Source organism: Triturus cristatus, chromosome 5_2, assembly GCF_964204655.1.
Source record: "Triturus cristatus chromosome 5_2, aTriCri1.1, whole genome shotgun sequence".
NCBI lineage: Eukaryota > Metazoa > Chordata > Amphibia > Caudata > Salamandridae > Triturus > Triturus cristatus.
This window is the reverse complement of record NC_140588.1, coordinates 803,630,826-803,645,151: the sequence shown is the minus strand read 5'-3', so window position 1 is coordinate 803,645,151 and position 14,326 is coordinate 803,630,826. Positions and strand designations below refer to the sequence as shown.

The 14,326-nt window shown below is 40.8% G+C and overlaps 1 protein-coding gene across 3 annotated transcripts in view; it reads right to left on the bottom strand.

The window, feature by feature from the left end:
* Positions 1–6,192: 6,192 nt before the first annotated feature.
* MCF2 (MCF.2 cell line derived transforming sequence) overlaps positions 6,193–14,326 on the bottom strand; it is an 830,978-nt gene continuing 822,844 nt past the window's right edge. For all 3 annotated transcript variants that reach the window (XM_085607961.1, XM_085607960.1, XM_085607962.1), the window contains one exon: positions 6,193–8,042. In XM_085607961.1, the coding sequence (XP_085464087.1) occupies positions 8,002–8,042 (41 nt within the window). In that variant the 3' untranslated portion in view covers positions 6,193–8,001. The remainder of the gene's footprint in view (positions 8,043–14,326) is intronic.

The window sequence follows — 14,326 nt, the reverse complement described above, 5'->3', positions numbered from 1 at the left end:
AAATGCTCCACTATCATCTTACAGGCCACATGTCACACACCCATATTTCTTCAAAGACAATCTAAAAACTATTTTACCAGCACAAGCCACCACACAGACACATATGTAACTACATACACAGACACAAACGTATACAGACACACACAGAACCAAAGGACATAAAAAGCAACTACTCAGTCTTGCACAAAATCATTCACATAGTTATGAGGTCTTCTCTCCCTAGAATCTCTTAACAAGACATCAGTCCTAAGACATCATACTACAGCTTCTTCCATTAACTGCAAACCAATTCCAATTTCTGCTTCACCCTTTTTTGCCCATTACCTCTCCTATGGCTTCCTCTGGAATCACTTCATTCCTTGCAATCAATTCAAAGGCATATTCCCTCTGACGTCTCTACACTCTCTCTTTCTTTAAACTTGTTGCCTCTTTTTCTACTAAGCAACCTTCAAAATATTCCACATCTGCCCATTAGCCAACCAAATTGCCAGCACGTCTCCATCACAGGAGGACCATATTAGAACTAGCCTATACAATATCTTTGTTGTAGTCTCAACATGAACAAATTATATCTCTCACTGTCATCTCTGGAGATGACAACTTCATTCCTTCTCTGCATCTCCTATATTTTACATCTGACCACTGCTTACTCTGTGTTTTCTAACCCAACAGATTCATGCACTACAGATCCAGACATTGGCTCACTTCAAACCACTTTGTAAGGGACTACTGACCCCACATTACCTCTGTACACCTGTGAGCACAGAACATGTCCTCTAATAACGCCATTAGAACCTCTTTCTTCTAGTGACAGCCATAAACATGCCCATATGATAACTCTGTTTGCACCCTTCACCTAACAATTCACTTATTAAAAGTAATACTTTCCTATGCTGTTTCATGAAAATCTTAATCCTCACACAGAAACTAATCACCATTAAACTTCACAGCCTCTGACATAATCCTCTCTCTCAAAACCCACCTGTGGTAATATCACTCAAACTTTATTTTTATCCATTTTAAAACATAGTCCACAAAGACTAATGCAAACTGTGAGAAAGCAAAATATATAATTGGGTCCACAAGAAGCAATAAAATCACTAAAGTGTTAGGTATAGTCAGAGGTTACAGTAATTTAAATTTGATCTTAGCCTTCATAGCTACAGAGCAGACAGGCTTAACTGGGAAAATGCATAAAATGTGTAAAGTATTTAGAAGTACCAAACCAGATAAAAAATTGAGAACACAAAAAAATTCCACTCTAACTTATAAAAATGGAGGAAACGTTTATGAAAAAATTGCGGAATTTCAAGATGGGTAACCGAAGATTTTAATTTTTAAGATTTAAGTAGAAAAATTACATAAAAGTGCAAAACACTTGATGGGGTATACTGGGCCCTAAGCACAATTTGAGGATGACTACTCTGGGTCGAATAAACCATTGGATTGGCCATGCTAGGGCCTGGAATTAAGGAGGTTTAAAAATGTTTCTGAGTTACAATCTGAAAATGAGACTTTATCTTTTGTCTGAAGGTAAACTTTTCTTTTCGTGGAAGAAACCTGAAATTTAATCAGATGCCATGGAACTGCTTGTCAGATACGTTTTGTGTTTGGTCCTCTTGAACAAAAGTCTAGATAAAGTCTCAAGCTTCTTTTGGTGCCAAAACATCCTCAGGAATACATTTCTAAGGTCCCAACAACCTCGGGGGGAGCACTTAGAGTCTCTTATGGGTGTCAGGCAGAAGGCAATAGCATACTCTAGTCATGGTCCAGTTGCCACTTTTCAGTTGGTATTCTACACAGAAAAGTCCTCTTCAGTTTTGATGTACTTAAAGTCACCTATGAGATCAGCCGTATGATCCATGGACAACTTTATTTTCTTGGAGTGCAAGAGGAAGTTGGGGCCAAAAGCAGCAGGTTCAGTCTGCCTGGAATCCTGCAGGAAGAAAGCAGGGCGAGGGTCCAGCTTTATAGGAGCACCAGCCTGTGGGTTGGGATATCCTAACCTATCTACACTACGTGAGCACAGTGATATATCAGAGATCTCTGGAATTAGACCCAGCCCCATTCCTGACATTTAAATTTAGATGGTGTGCATCTCAGGTTGCACAAAGGTAGCGAGCCCATACGGGACATTTCCCCTCTGCAAGAATTCTCCTCTCTGTTTTCAAAAGGCAAGTCTTGGTGTATATGGTAAAAGTGCCTCCCTTGAAAACAGCAGCTGTTCCTCTGTGCTGTGTCTTAATGCCAAGCGATGTTGCTAATCGATCACAGAAAACACAGGGTATGGTGTTGTTCGACCTTGTATGAAATATTCATACCGAGTCCCGGAATGGAGAACTAAATAATAAAAACATGTACAGCATACTTCTAAAATAATTTTGTGGCACAAAAACAAAGGTGCACTGTGTAACGTGTGCAAAGCAATGTGGCCTAAATTTGCATTTAGGCTAAAATAAGGGCGCACTAAGGGGGCCCTTAAAAGAACTTCGACAAGAGCAAGCATTTCTCTTGACGGCCTGTCATTTTCTAAACTCCTATTTACTCCATAGATTCAACTCACTGTTTTACTTCTCTCCTGAAGGTAGCAATGGCCTTTGTGGACCGAGGTAAACTACCAGGTATCACCCTAGTGAGGTTCTCGGCAAAGGGGAAGACAACATGACCAGTTGCTAGTCAAGCTTCAGCTTACAAAACAAAGCATTCCCTGTGCCAAAATACTGCAATGACATATAAATACTCTTGACATATAGACACAACACACCTCAACCTTGTTTAATATAAAAGTAAATATAATAAATAAGAATGAAGCTTTCACAACAGGTGATCATGAAAGTGAAGAATACTTTAATTTTTGAGCAGTGATTGAAGGCCAAGCAATAGTACTCATGGCTATAATGGAATGTGTGATAAGACATTAAAAGTTAAATATAATCACGTTTGGTGTGAAACTAATTGGAATCTAAAAGAAAAGGATACCATTCATCATTTAAAGAACTTGATGTGTGTTATGCACTTACAGTTCTGGGACTCTTATTTAATGCTGGGTGCAATGTCAATGGTTGACACACCCTGACACCTCAGACTGACCGACAGATGCAATTTCTCCATACTTCACAGAAAATAATGCTCTTAGGCTAACACCCTCTCTGCAGCATGTGCCTCATTTGCAGGAAGTTGTCATTGCCCTGTCCAGACCCTGGTCCAGCTGCATGGTCCTACCTCCCACTTTATAATGAGCCAGTGACAAAAATATGCAACAGTAAGGAGTGACTTACAAGCCTTTGGTAGAAATGTGTATTCCGACAAAACTCTTAAGAAAATCCACATTACTGAAACTAATTACCTCAGTATGGCAAAGTAAATAAATGTCAGGGAATAGTAACAGATGTGCTAGGGACACAATCAAGTTTAGATTTTGTGCTTTGCCTAGTGGGCTGCCACATCATCATAATAACCTCAACTGCATTCCATATGTATTCTTCCTGAATACAGCCTAGTCTAGTGCACTTACCTAGTGCACTTACCAAAGAATGGCAGAGATACCTGGCCATCTGCACAACAGAAGAGGCGGATTCAAATATGAGTACAGACATTTCAATGGTCCATTCTTTCTAACCAGGGAGAAACTGCTAATTTTTCTGCCTTCAGTGTCCCCAATCAAATGATACTTGCTTTCCCACTGCCTAACCTCCTGCCCTTCATTGTTACCCTTCTTCCAAATGAATTAGTATCACCATTAGTTTTCCTGACACTAAAGGTACTACCTGAAAGAGGATTCAACGATGCCTAAATATCAAAAATTTTAGTTGCTTGAAAAAGACCAAGAGTGGGATAATGGGTAATCTTGATAGGAACCAAATTCAAATACTTGGCTGCCAGGTAAAAGAAGGTACAGCTTCCTTGTCTGCAACGTTTTATCAGAGGATAATCAGTATGTTGCTGTATGCAGAGGGATGGTAAACATTTTCCTGAGGTGAACTAAACCAGCCTTGTTGACAGCTCTGTAAATGAAACATATGGCTTTAAAGACTAAGGACCTAATTCACAAATATATTTTACACTTCTGAGTAAGCATACACTTTTGAGTAACTTTACTACTTTTCGGTATTAAGTGAGGATCCTTGTGTGACGGGTCACAGGATGCTTGTTCCCGGTTCAGGGAAGACCTGGCTTGGCAGTTCGGGCTGGACTGTTTCTATGAGGCACAGGGTCAAGACTGATTTGCATATAGCTGGGTCTGAACTGAGGTGGCGAAGTGAGTTAAAGAACTATGATGGATTCAACCCAGATCTGTGACAGGGGGTGAGTGTCTGAAAAGTTTCAGCGCTCCATCCATCATCTCCTTGTATTTGCTTTGTTCACCCTAAGTTGGCAGGGTATGCCCAGACGTGGGTCCATTGCTCACTTTGCCACTGGATTCAAGCTAGCCTGGCTGATGAGGGTTGTTACCCCAAAACCAGTCCCAGGATGCTTGTTTACAGTTCAGGGAAAACCCGGCTTGGCAAGTTCGGACTGGACTATTCCCATGAGGCACAGGGTCAAGACTAATTTGCATATAGCTGGGTTTGTACTGAGGTGGCTAAGTGAGCTAAAGAACGATGATAGATTCAACCCAGATCTGTCACTGGGGGTGCATGTCTGAAAAGTTTCAGCGCCCCGTCCATCATCTCCTTGTGTTTGCTTTGATCCTTGTGTGACACCATAATTCAAGGAAGCAGATGGAGACTGGAAAGGCGTAAGATAAACTGCTAAAGCACGATCACACAGAAATGATTGGAACCACTTCAGGGAATGTTTGATAATTCCACCCTCAAGAAGACGATAAATGGGAATAGAATGTGAGAATGTGCCAGATGTTGTCGACAGGACGATTGAGACCAGTTCATCTGAACCCATCTCCTCTAGAGTAATTCTGATGTTAGTTTAAGTAGAGGATTCTAGGGTCTAGGTGCCAAATTACCCATAACTATATTGCGGGCATGTTTAGGACTTTTGGTACCTTATATATACTTTTATTTCCCCCCAGGACCAATTTTAGTTTAACATTGTGTCTAAATCAAGTGAATAAATTAAAATATTCAGGAAGGTTCTTTTTAAGGCTGGAGCTAATTGAGGAAAATGAAAGTGGGTAGATATCTAAAACGAAACTTGGTCACATTCTCTGTTTGCTGTGTTTGTACCGGTCAACTGTAAATAGTAATTAATTTGAAGCACAGAAACACATTCCTCTGTTTACCATGGCAGATGGGGGTCTAAATGTAGCACTTACGACAATGTGTTTTTTTCTTTGTTTTTTTTAATCAAAGGTAGTATGTACTCTGCAGTTGATTAATGGCTGAATACTTTTCTGTCTTGAGCCTCCCTTAAGAAATGCAGATCTTCATTGAAAATTAACCCTAGTTAAAATAAATTTCTTCAAATGTAGGCCAAATTTATCTCAGCCATAGGCATGCTCTGTGTTTACAGCCTCCCCTAATTGTTCTCATTATAGATGCAAAGTAAATAATTGGCCCAGGTATGAACGCACCAGGCTAGTGAGTCTAAAGCCTAAATTTACAGACATTATTGGTGTACTCAGTCCTAGATAAAACATTAATTTGAAAAAGTTATTTTCTATTTCCCCTAAAAGAAGAAAAATCAGAAATCTGCCCATTTCTGCTTCAGAGGTAGCAAATGCTGTGGCTGTAGACTGATAGGGTTTGATTTGCCTAGAGATGAGTGACTAGGGAAATATATGTTGAATTTCAAAATACTTTCTGCTGCAAGTTTGAGGGCAACCATACTCTTTGATGCACAAACAATCACAGATTTGCACTCCTAAGCAGATGTCCATTGATTACCAAATCAAAACTAATTCTATAACAAGCACCCAATAACTTCTGCTACATTTTGGAAGCATTCATTTTCATCTTTCATTGCTTTTACGCTGGTAAGATAAGGCAACAAAGAGTTTAAGTAAAGGATTTTAGGGTCTTGCTGGCAAGTGATCCATAACTATATTGTGGGCATGTTTACGACGTTCTAGTGCCTTATTTATTCCTTTATTTCCCCAAAGACAAATTTTAATTAAACCCCATTTCTAAATCAAGTGAATCAATTCAAATATTCAGGAAGGTTCTTTTTTCATCCTAGAGTTTGAAGGATTATATTCCAGTGTAGTTAAAAGCACATACACAAAAGGCACATTCATTTTCAACACCACATTTTAATTTCAAACACATAACATAACATGAAATACACAATGTTTCAACTATTTAAAAACAGTGGTTTGCTCATTCAAATTTGCAGAACAAGAATCTGCCATACAGAAACAATAACGCACTCTAAAACTGTACTGTAAACTAGGAAGAAAAATATATTGAAATGAATTACTACGAGGAATGTTGAATGGTGTTCTGTACATCTGGAGACCAAAAAGGCGATACACCACAGGCATAATTGAGCCAGCACATTTAAGCACAATATAAAACAAAGGTGCATCTTCACACGTTTTTGAAGAAGTGCTTGTGCTTGTAAAATAGTGTACATTAGAAATATATTATTTTAGTTTACAATGTTTTCAGAATTCACATTTTGATATGGAAAAGTAAGAAAAACAGAGAACGTTTTAAAATATGTACATGTTTTAAAGTTTGATTTCAAATTATGTTGGAGTCAAAAGCACAAAACCTGTTGTAAGAAAGGGAGTGTCATCTGAAAGCAGTTTTTGCTTCAAAATGTTGCCTGAAATGATTATCCAAATTAATGTCAATTTGATTTTTACATACCAATAAAGTTTGTTTTTGTCATTTCAATATTTCGATTATGTGTAACAATTCCACTTTTGTTGGGGGAAATAGTAATATAACTTGCTGATGATGAGCACAGTCTAGAAAAAAAGTAATATTCTGTGGCTGACTAGAAATGCATATATTAGATTGAATCCAAATTTAAATGAATTAGGGTTTTAACACATTTATTATGAAACCTGTAGTGTATGTTTCTTGTTTTGTAATTTGTTTTTCATTTGAAAATCATCAGTTTCCATCTCATACAGCTGGGATGCCTATTAAACCTATTTTGATAGCATCTGTGTTTTTAGACATTGAGCGAAACGTTGGGACACGCATCATTTAGATACAGGAATGACAGTAGACAAATAAATAAAGAAATCGTGCAAAGTACCTTTCAGTGCTCACAGAAATAAAACAAACAACAACATGTTTAAGAATGGCTGGAGTAAAACAGTATTAGAATAAAGGACATCTTTAGTGCAAATCTGAAAACTGAGTTCATATCTATGGCACAAGTTAAAAATATTCAATCTGTTAAATGTAAACATGAATGCTCATCAGATACTGTACAAGTTTGTCTTTAAATATTTCTAATGCGGATGTCCTTTGTAATGATCTTACAGCGTCAATCTACGAATCTAAGTGCAAAATAAGAATCCACACTCCATACTGGTAATCCAACAATATGCTATAGGCACATGGAAAGCATTTACAGTAGGTTTGAATTATTCACATGGCCAAAACAGCATGTCCTCAATGGATGACAAAAGAGTTTAATTTCCATCAAAAATTGATGTATGATTTATCATTAACATAATACTGTTAATTTAGCAAGCACTGTACACCAAAATCATATCACGGTCTATAAATAGGTAATGATTCTATATGCAAAGGCCAAGTGAAATTCATGTTCAATTACCAAAATAATTTCTACCTGATTTATAATACATTTGAGACAGAAGTACTATTTACAAATATACATCTCTTCTGAGTTCTGAAAAAAATCTTGAAGCAACAACAAGTGTAACGTAAAATAGTAAGTAATTGCTGTTGCAAAAGTGAGGAGATGATGAGCAGCTTCTTTGGTGACATGATGTTGCCATGGCTGACATGGTATGCTTTGGTGAATGTGAAATGCTCCAAGTCCAGCATTTTCTTAAAAGCCATTTTGTAGTTCAAATCACCAAGAGATGACGGAAATGGTTACGAACAGTTCAAAATAATTTCAAGGGGAGCTTAATTTTCTAGTGTTACACAAGGCGGCATCTACAAAGAATATGAGAATGAAGTTGTTACGGAAGCATAATTTAATGTTTTTTCTGAATAATAATAATAAAACTACAGAAAGTGGCATGCTTACTGAGGGTGAGGAGAATATTTAACATCATCTATTGCATTTTAATGTATACACATAACTTATTTTCTGGGTGAGGCCTTTTCCTTAATTCTAGCCCTGCAACATTTCACTAATTGAGTTAAATAACACAGCACATTGAGCCTATATGGAAAAATTATACAGGTAAATTTTATTTGAGTTCTTACATACAAAGATTGAATTACTGAACAAACAAAATGATGCTGCTGATGCATGGGGTCTGGCCTTACTTTTCAAACTTAACCACTCTTAATGTGTGTCATCTGCTGCATCCCATAATCGCAGATCATCCCTCTACATACGTCTTACTCCACCCCCTTTACACTAAGATGGGAAGATAACTTTGCTGTGCCTTTCCATGTACCGGTTTCTTCCCCTCTAAAGCGTTGGTAACTTAAAATTCTGCTTCTCCTATACGACCGTCTAAAGTCAACACACTTAATTTGACTTCTTTCTTAGAGCTTAACTTTCTATATGCACCTCAGATTCCCACTTCTTTCACAAGTGGCTCTGACCCTGGATTTTATAGCACAGAGTAAATCTTCCAGTTCACATGGGATCAACCCGCTCAACCCCTTGGTACAATGTCACCAGAGTCCCCCATAAAGAGACTTCTAACTGCCATTTGAAGCAGGATCTTTCAATACCTGTTTCCGTGAACAGGAAAGTCTTGTTGCCATAAGACACATTCAGCTTTCCTGGGTTCCACATCATGGTTACAATATCCATTATGAAAAGCCCTTCAGAATCCACAATTTACAATGTTTCACATGCCTTAGCATGCTTACATCAGGGAACAGGAGTATTCTTTTTTTCTCATATTGGAATCCCTGCTTCAGGGTCAAGCCATCTTCAAGTGTCGCAGAGCATCAGCGGGGAACAAGGTGTCAGTAAGAACACTGACAGAACCACTGTCCACGACGATTACCGTACACACTAAAATAGACTACACATCACATGATTCCATGGGAAGTCAGCCATATTCGGACGCAGCCACGTCAGAGGAAGCAAGAGATCAGAAACGCTTCCGGTGCACAAGGTCCAGGCCGTTTAATGTGAACCCGGAGATTCAGCGCTGACAAATGGAGGTCTGGTAAGGGTGCTTCTTGCACCATCATCCCCTTTGTTATTTCAAGAGCGCTGGATTGTGGACTTCGCGGTGTGCTATTCTGCACCTAGCACACACAGCGCGCCTTTGAAGTCTCTGCTGTTCTCCCATGTTGGCGAGTCAGGATCCGACTCATGCAGGGAGAATGAGCAGAGCGTTGAAGAGGGGCATTTATTACTGGCTCTCTTTTGGATGATCCTTGCAGTCTGCGCTGGTAGCGTAGCTGCAATCCGAGCTGGTGAAATACTTTCTGCTGTTCTCCCATGTTGGCGATATGGGGCTCCGACTCATGCAGGGAGAATGAGCGGAGTATTGTAGGGCTATTGGTTTTTGTGATATCAAAGGAATTCCTATTAGCTTAACTTTTCCGCCCCAGTTACTCTCCACTCATGTATATCCTTTGGTAGGTGTGTTTCCTAGAACTTACAACATGCTCCAGTGATGAAAAGACTGTATGTTAGTATTCCTGTGAAAATGTATTGAACCATTCATTCCTCTCATTAGATCGCAAGGTGGATATCATACCTCCCTGTTTCCTGTATTGGAATAAGCCTACCCTCTTTTTAGGTCTCTCATGGCGAAAGCAGTGCATGCGCTGCTCTCGCTATTGCAAGTACCTTTTGTAATCAATTCTGCCGAGGGCTTTGCATGCACGCGCCTGCATGGACAAACATGGCTGCTCTTGCCATTTGTCCATAGCAGACAGCATGCGCGTGTCCGTACGGACTGTGGACAGTCCCACACCATTTCGTTGCCATAGCAACGAAAATTACGCTTCGCGTGTGCTTTTTTTTTTGGGTCAGTTCCCCTGGGGCACAAGCAGGCATCCACTTCTGTGTTTTTGTTCCGATCAGCTGTCCTGCAGTTCCCCCGGGGCACAAGAAGGCATCCACTTCTGTGTTTTTGCTTCTTTACTGTCTGTCTATTGCCAGTGTTTCTAGTCTATTTCACACCTTGCTGTTTCCGCTTTACACGCGTTAAGCGCACCTGGGATTATTTGTTGCTTACACGGGGCATGCAGCTTGTCACAGTTGTAGTTCTAGTCTATTTCATGCCTTGCTGTTTTTGCTTTACACGCGTTAAGCGCACCTGGGATTATTTGTTGTTTACACGCGGCATGCAGCTTGTCACAGTTGTAGTTCTAGTCTATTTCACGCCTTGCTGTTTCCGCTTTTTAATTTTATGTAACCCTAGTACTAGGGACATGAGAATTTAATGCAGCATGCAGCTTGTCACAGGACACTGGATCAGTTGTGAAATTATACATCGTTTGTTTCCTTGGAAATGCCATCGGTCTCTTACAGCGCCTCGGTCCCTTTGTGCGCTGACTTCAAGCATCCGTGCTCGCTCAATCTGAGGCCATGATGGCGGCGGTGATGAAAGCGCCCGTTGCATGAGGGCTGTGAAGTTACTGCTGCCATCAGCCTCGAGTCGCTGGCAGATGCCTTTTTTTTGTGAACTACAAAACATGCAACGTGAGATGATGTTAAGAGGCAAAGAACCACTGCAGTCAAGCAACACTCCAGATCGGGGACGGGCGGGGTGGGGGCAGTGCTCTGATATCACTTCACCTTCTCTGGCTTCCTCAAGACTGCAGGAAGTAATGTCTACATCAAGGCCCTGACAAAACGAAGCAAGCGTGCCAGAAAAGAGCTCAGCCTCTCTTCGGAATCAGTCTGGTGAGAAATTTAGTCCAATTTCCAAAATTAAACCAGTGTTTCCTTGCACAAAGTAAACACTGTTTCCTGCTCCTACAACAATATTGCATTCTCCACGTATTCGGGGAATCTGGCAGATTAGATCTTGTTAGCAGACACCCCCCCCCCCAATTTTCCACTAGTGCACTGCAGGCTTACATCGCCACACCAGTGCAAAGCATGTGCACAGGTTTGCTGACCTAGAAATGAATAGGTTTGCACTGTTGGCGTGGCGTATGGTAAACATTTTGCATAGCTCACTACGCGCAAATATCGATTTTGCACTAGTTAGTCATGAGAAGCGTTCATTCAATGTGTCATTGTACTGGTGCAAAGTGCACGTGCTCGCGGTCCTATCCTCGCAACCTGTATCCTGCTGCTCATTTTGTTCTGACGGACGGGACTGCAGGGCATTTGCTGTTGCGTGCAACGCAGGAGCCACGTGTTATCTGGAAATTATGCTTTTAATTATAGCCAAATAAACAGCCACTTGAAGCTCTGGCAGTAGCTGGAAGCAGATGCGCGGTTTGATCATCCAGAACTGACGCCTCGGCTGATCCTTGACAACCACGTAGACGGCGGATGCGATTGAGCGCTTCATCTCCCCCTCCTACTGTCTCAATCGCATTTCTCCTCAACCTTTTTAACTTTCTATCCTTTCCTTATCCTCCTTCTCCCTCGTTTCAGCACCCTCCTTGCATCTTTCACTTCTTCCTTCGTTCCACCTTCATCTTTCTGTTTCACTAGCTCTTTTCCTTACTTCTTTTCGTTCTTCTCTTCTCTCCCTCTCACCCTGTACTCCTTTTTGGATTTTCTCTCACCTCTCCCTAATATCCTCACTCGTTTCCTCACTCTTTCCTGCTCGCTCGCTTAATGTAATCAAAAAATTCTCCCTTTCATCTCTAAATCAGCAAGAGGAGACATGGTCCAAGCTCTCATCATCTCACAGATGGTCTACTTTAATGCCTTTTGGGTAAGGGCACTGAAACATCTTATTTACCATCTTTAGCTATTACAGAATGCCGCTGCAAGACTGGGTTTGAGGTGAAGAAGACACACTCCCATATTTAACAAGCATTAAAAATGCAATAGGTCTTGCCTTTCATTAAGTTAAAGCCATTTGTTTTGCTATACAATACCATTAGCAAAGCAAATGGCTTTAACTTAATCAAAGGCGAGACCTATTGCATTTTCAATGCTTGTTTGTTTCAGGTATTTCTAGGCATTAGATGTTAGGGGGTGATAGCCGGGGATATCCACATGAACAGTGTTCTGAAGGATATTACTTTTTTTTTGTTTCAGGTCTCCTTCCCTGCTGCCCCCTTCCTTTCCTTCCCCTGCTTGAACACCCCATTAAGTATGTATAATCAAATCACACCTTGGGGCTATCAGGAGGTGGATCATACAAAGCAACATGCAATCCCGAGGTTTCAAATCCCTGACAGATTAAATGGCCCACAAATTATAATCCTCACAGTCATAAATGGCGGTATGGCTACCTTAGATGATGTCCTGGCCGCCTTGGCACAAACTGAGCTAACTGCATCATGTGCAGGAACAGCAGCATTACAGGCCAGAGTAGAGACATTACAGCTAAAGCCGTTTGATGCAGTATTAGCCCAAATACAGCAAGCCACTCCTGTTGTGGTAGAAATACCTACCCCTATCCCATTAGCTACACCAGAAAGATTCCATGGGGAGAGTAGTAAGGTGCAGGTATTCCTTACACAAATGCTGTTGCACTTCTCATGTAAAGTTAAGGCATTTAACACCAATCATGCACAAGTCACATTTTTGATCTCATATCTGGCAGGAGATGCGGCCCAATGGGCTGTACCACTAGTGAAAAGGGATGACCCATTACTATACGCTGGGATTCTTTCTTCAAAGAATTTGAGAAGACTTTCAATCGAAGATCAGCCACACTCTCAGCGGATCGAGGCTTCTTAGAGTTGAGGCAAGGAAATCGTGACTTAATATCTTATTTGAATGATTTTCGTAGACTGGCTACCGAAACTGAATGGCCAGATGTCAAACAAGCTGCTATCTTTTATCGAGGGTTAAAAGAGGACATGAAAGACGTACTGGGACAAATTGATCCTCAACCCACTTCTTGTGAGGTTTTAATAAGCCATGTATTAAGTCTGTATCATCGCATTAGCAAAAGAAAAGAAGAATACAAGAAGAAGTAAAGGTCCAATCCCCAATAGGTTCGTCCTCGGTCAATTGAAAACAGTCACATAAAAAACCAGAGCCTATGGAGATAGGAACAGTACGTTCCTCGCTAACCCCTGAAGAAAGATTACCAGAGACAGAAAGGCCTGTGTATATACTGCGGGAAGAAAGGGCATTTTATCAAAGAATGCACCGCAAGACCAAAATATCCTCGGACTGAGAGTAAAAGAGCATCGATCGCCTCGGCCGAACAAAAGGCAGGAAATGAATAAGCTTGAAGAAGGAAGAAGGGACTGCTTCAAGCCTGATTTCTATCCCTTCAATGGCAGGCGACACAACCAGTAGAAAGGACCAATTATTCTTGGAGATAAACCTTCTGATCCAAGATGAGTGGCATACGGTAGAGGCCATAATTGATTCCGGGGCAACAGGCTGCTTTATGGACCAGGATCAAGCTCAAACGTTGGGTATTACCGTACAGAAAAAAGAAACTCCAGGAGCCATCTTTGCTGTGGATGGAAGACGTCTGGAATCAGGACCTATCCGTTTTACCACTTGTGCCTTAGAAGTCCTGTATGGATCCGAACATTCGGAAAGCTTGGCTTTTAATATCATCCAAGCCCCTGAATATGGGGTGATCCTAGGTTTCCCCTGGATGTGGTTGCACAACCCGCAGGTGGATTGGGTGAAGAAGGACCTTGTATTAACCTCAGAGTATTGTCAAAAACACTGTATGCAACCATTTAATGTCCCTTCTAAAGCCTTGGCTCTCTGTCACCACATCGCCACTGCGGCAGTACATTACCCGAAAAATACGAGGATTATGCAGATGTTTTCAATGAAATGAAGGCGGAAGTCCTTCCACCCCACAGAAAATATGACTGTCAGATTGACCTACTACCTGGTGCAATCATTCCTTGTGGAAGAGTATATGCATTAATGGAACCGGAAAATGAACATCTTCGTATTTACTTGGACCAATATTTGGCGTTGGGTTTCATACACAACTCTAATTCCCCAGATGCTTGCCCTCTGTTTTTATACCCAAAGCGAATGGGGAGTTGTGTGCTTGCACTGATGATCGATCCTTGAATGCCATCACGGTGCAAAATCGGTATCCTTTATCTCTGATTAACGTTCTTATGGAGAAAGTAAAGAAAGCTGTGATTAAACTAGACTTGACCTTAAAGGAGCA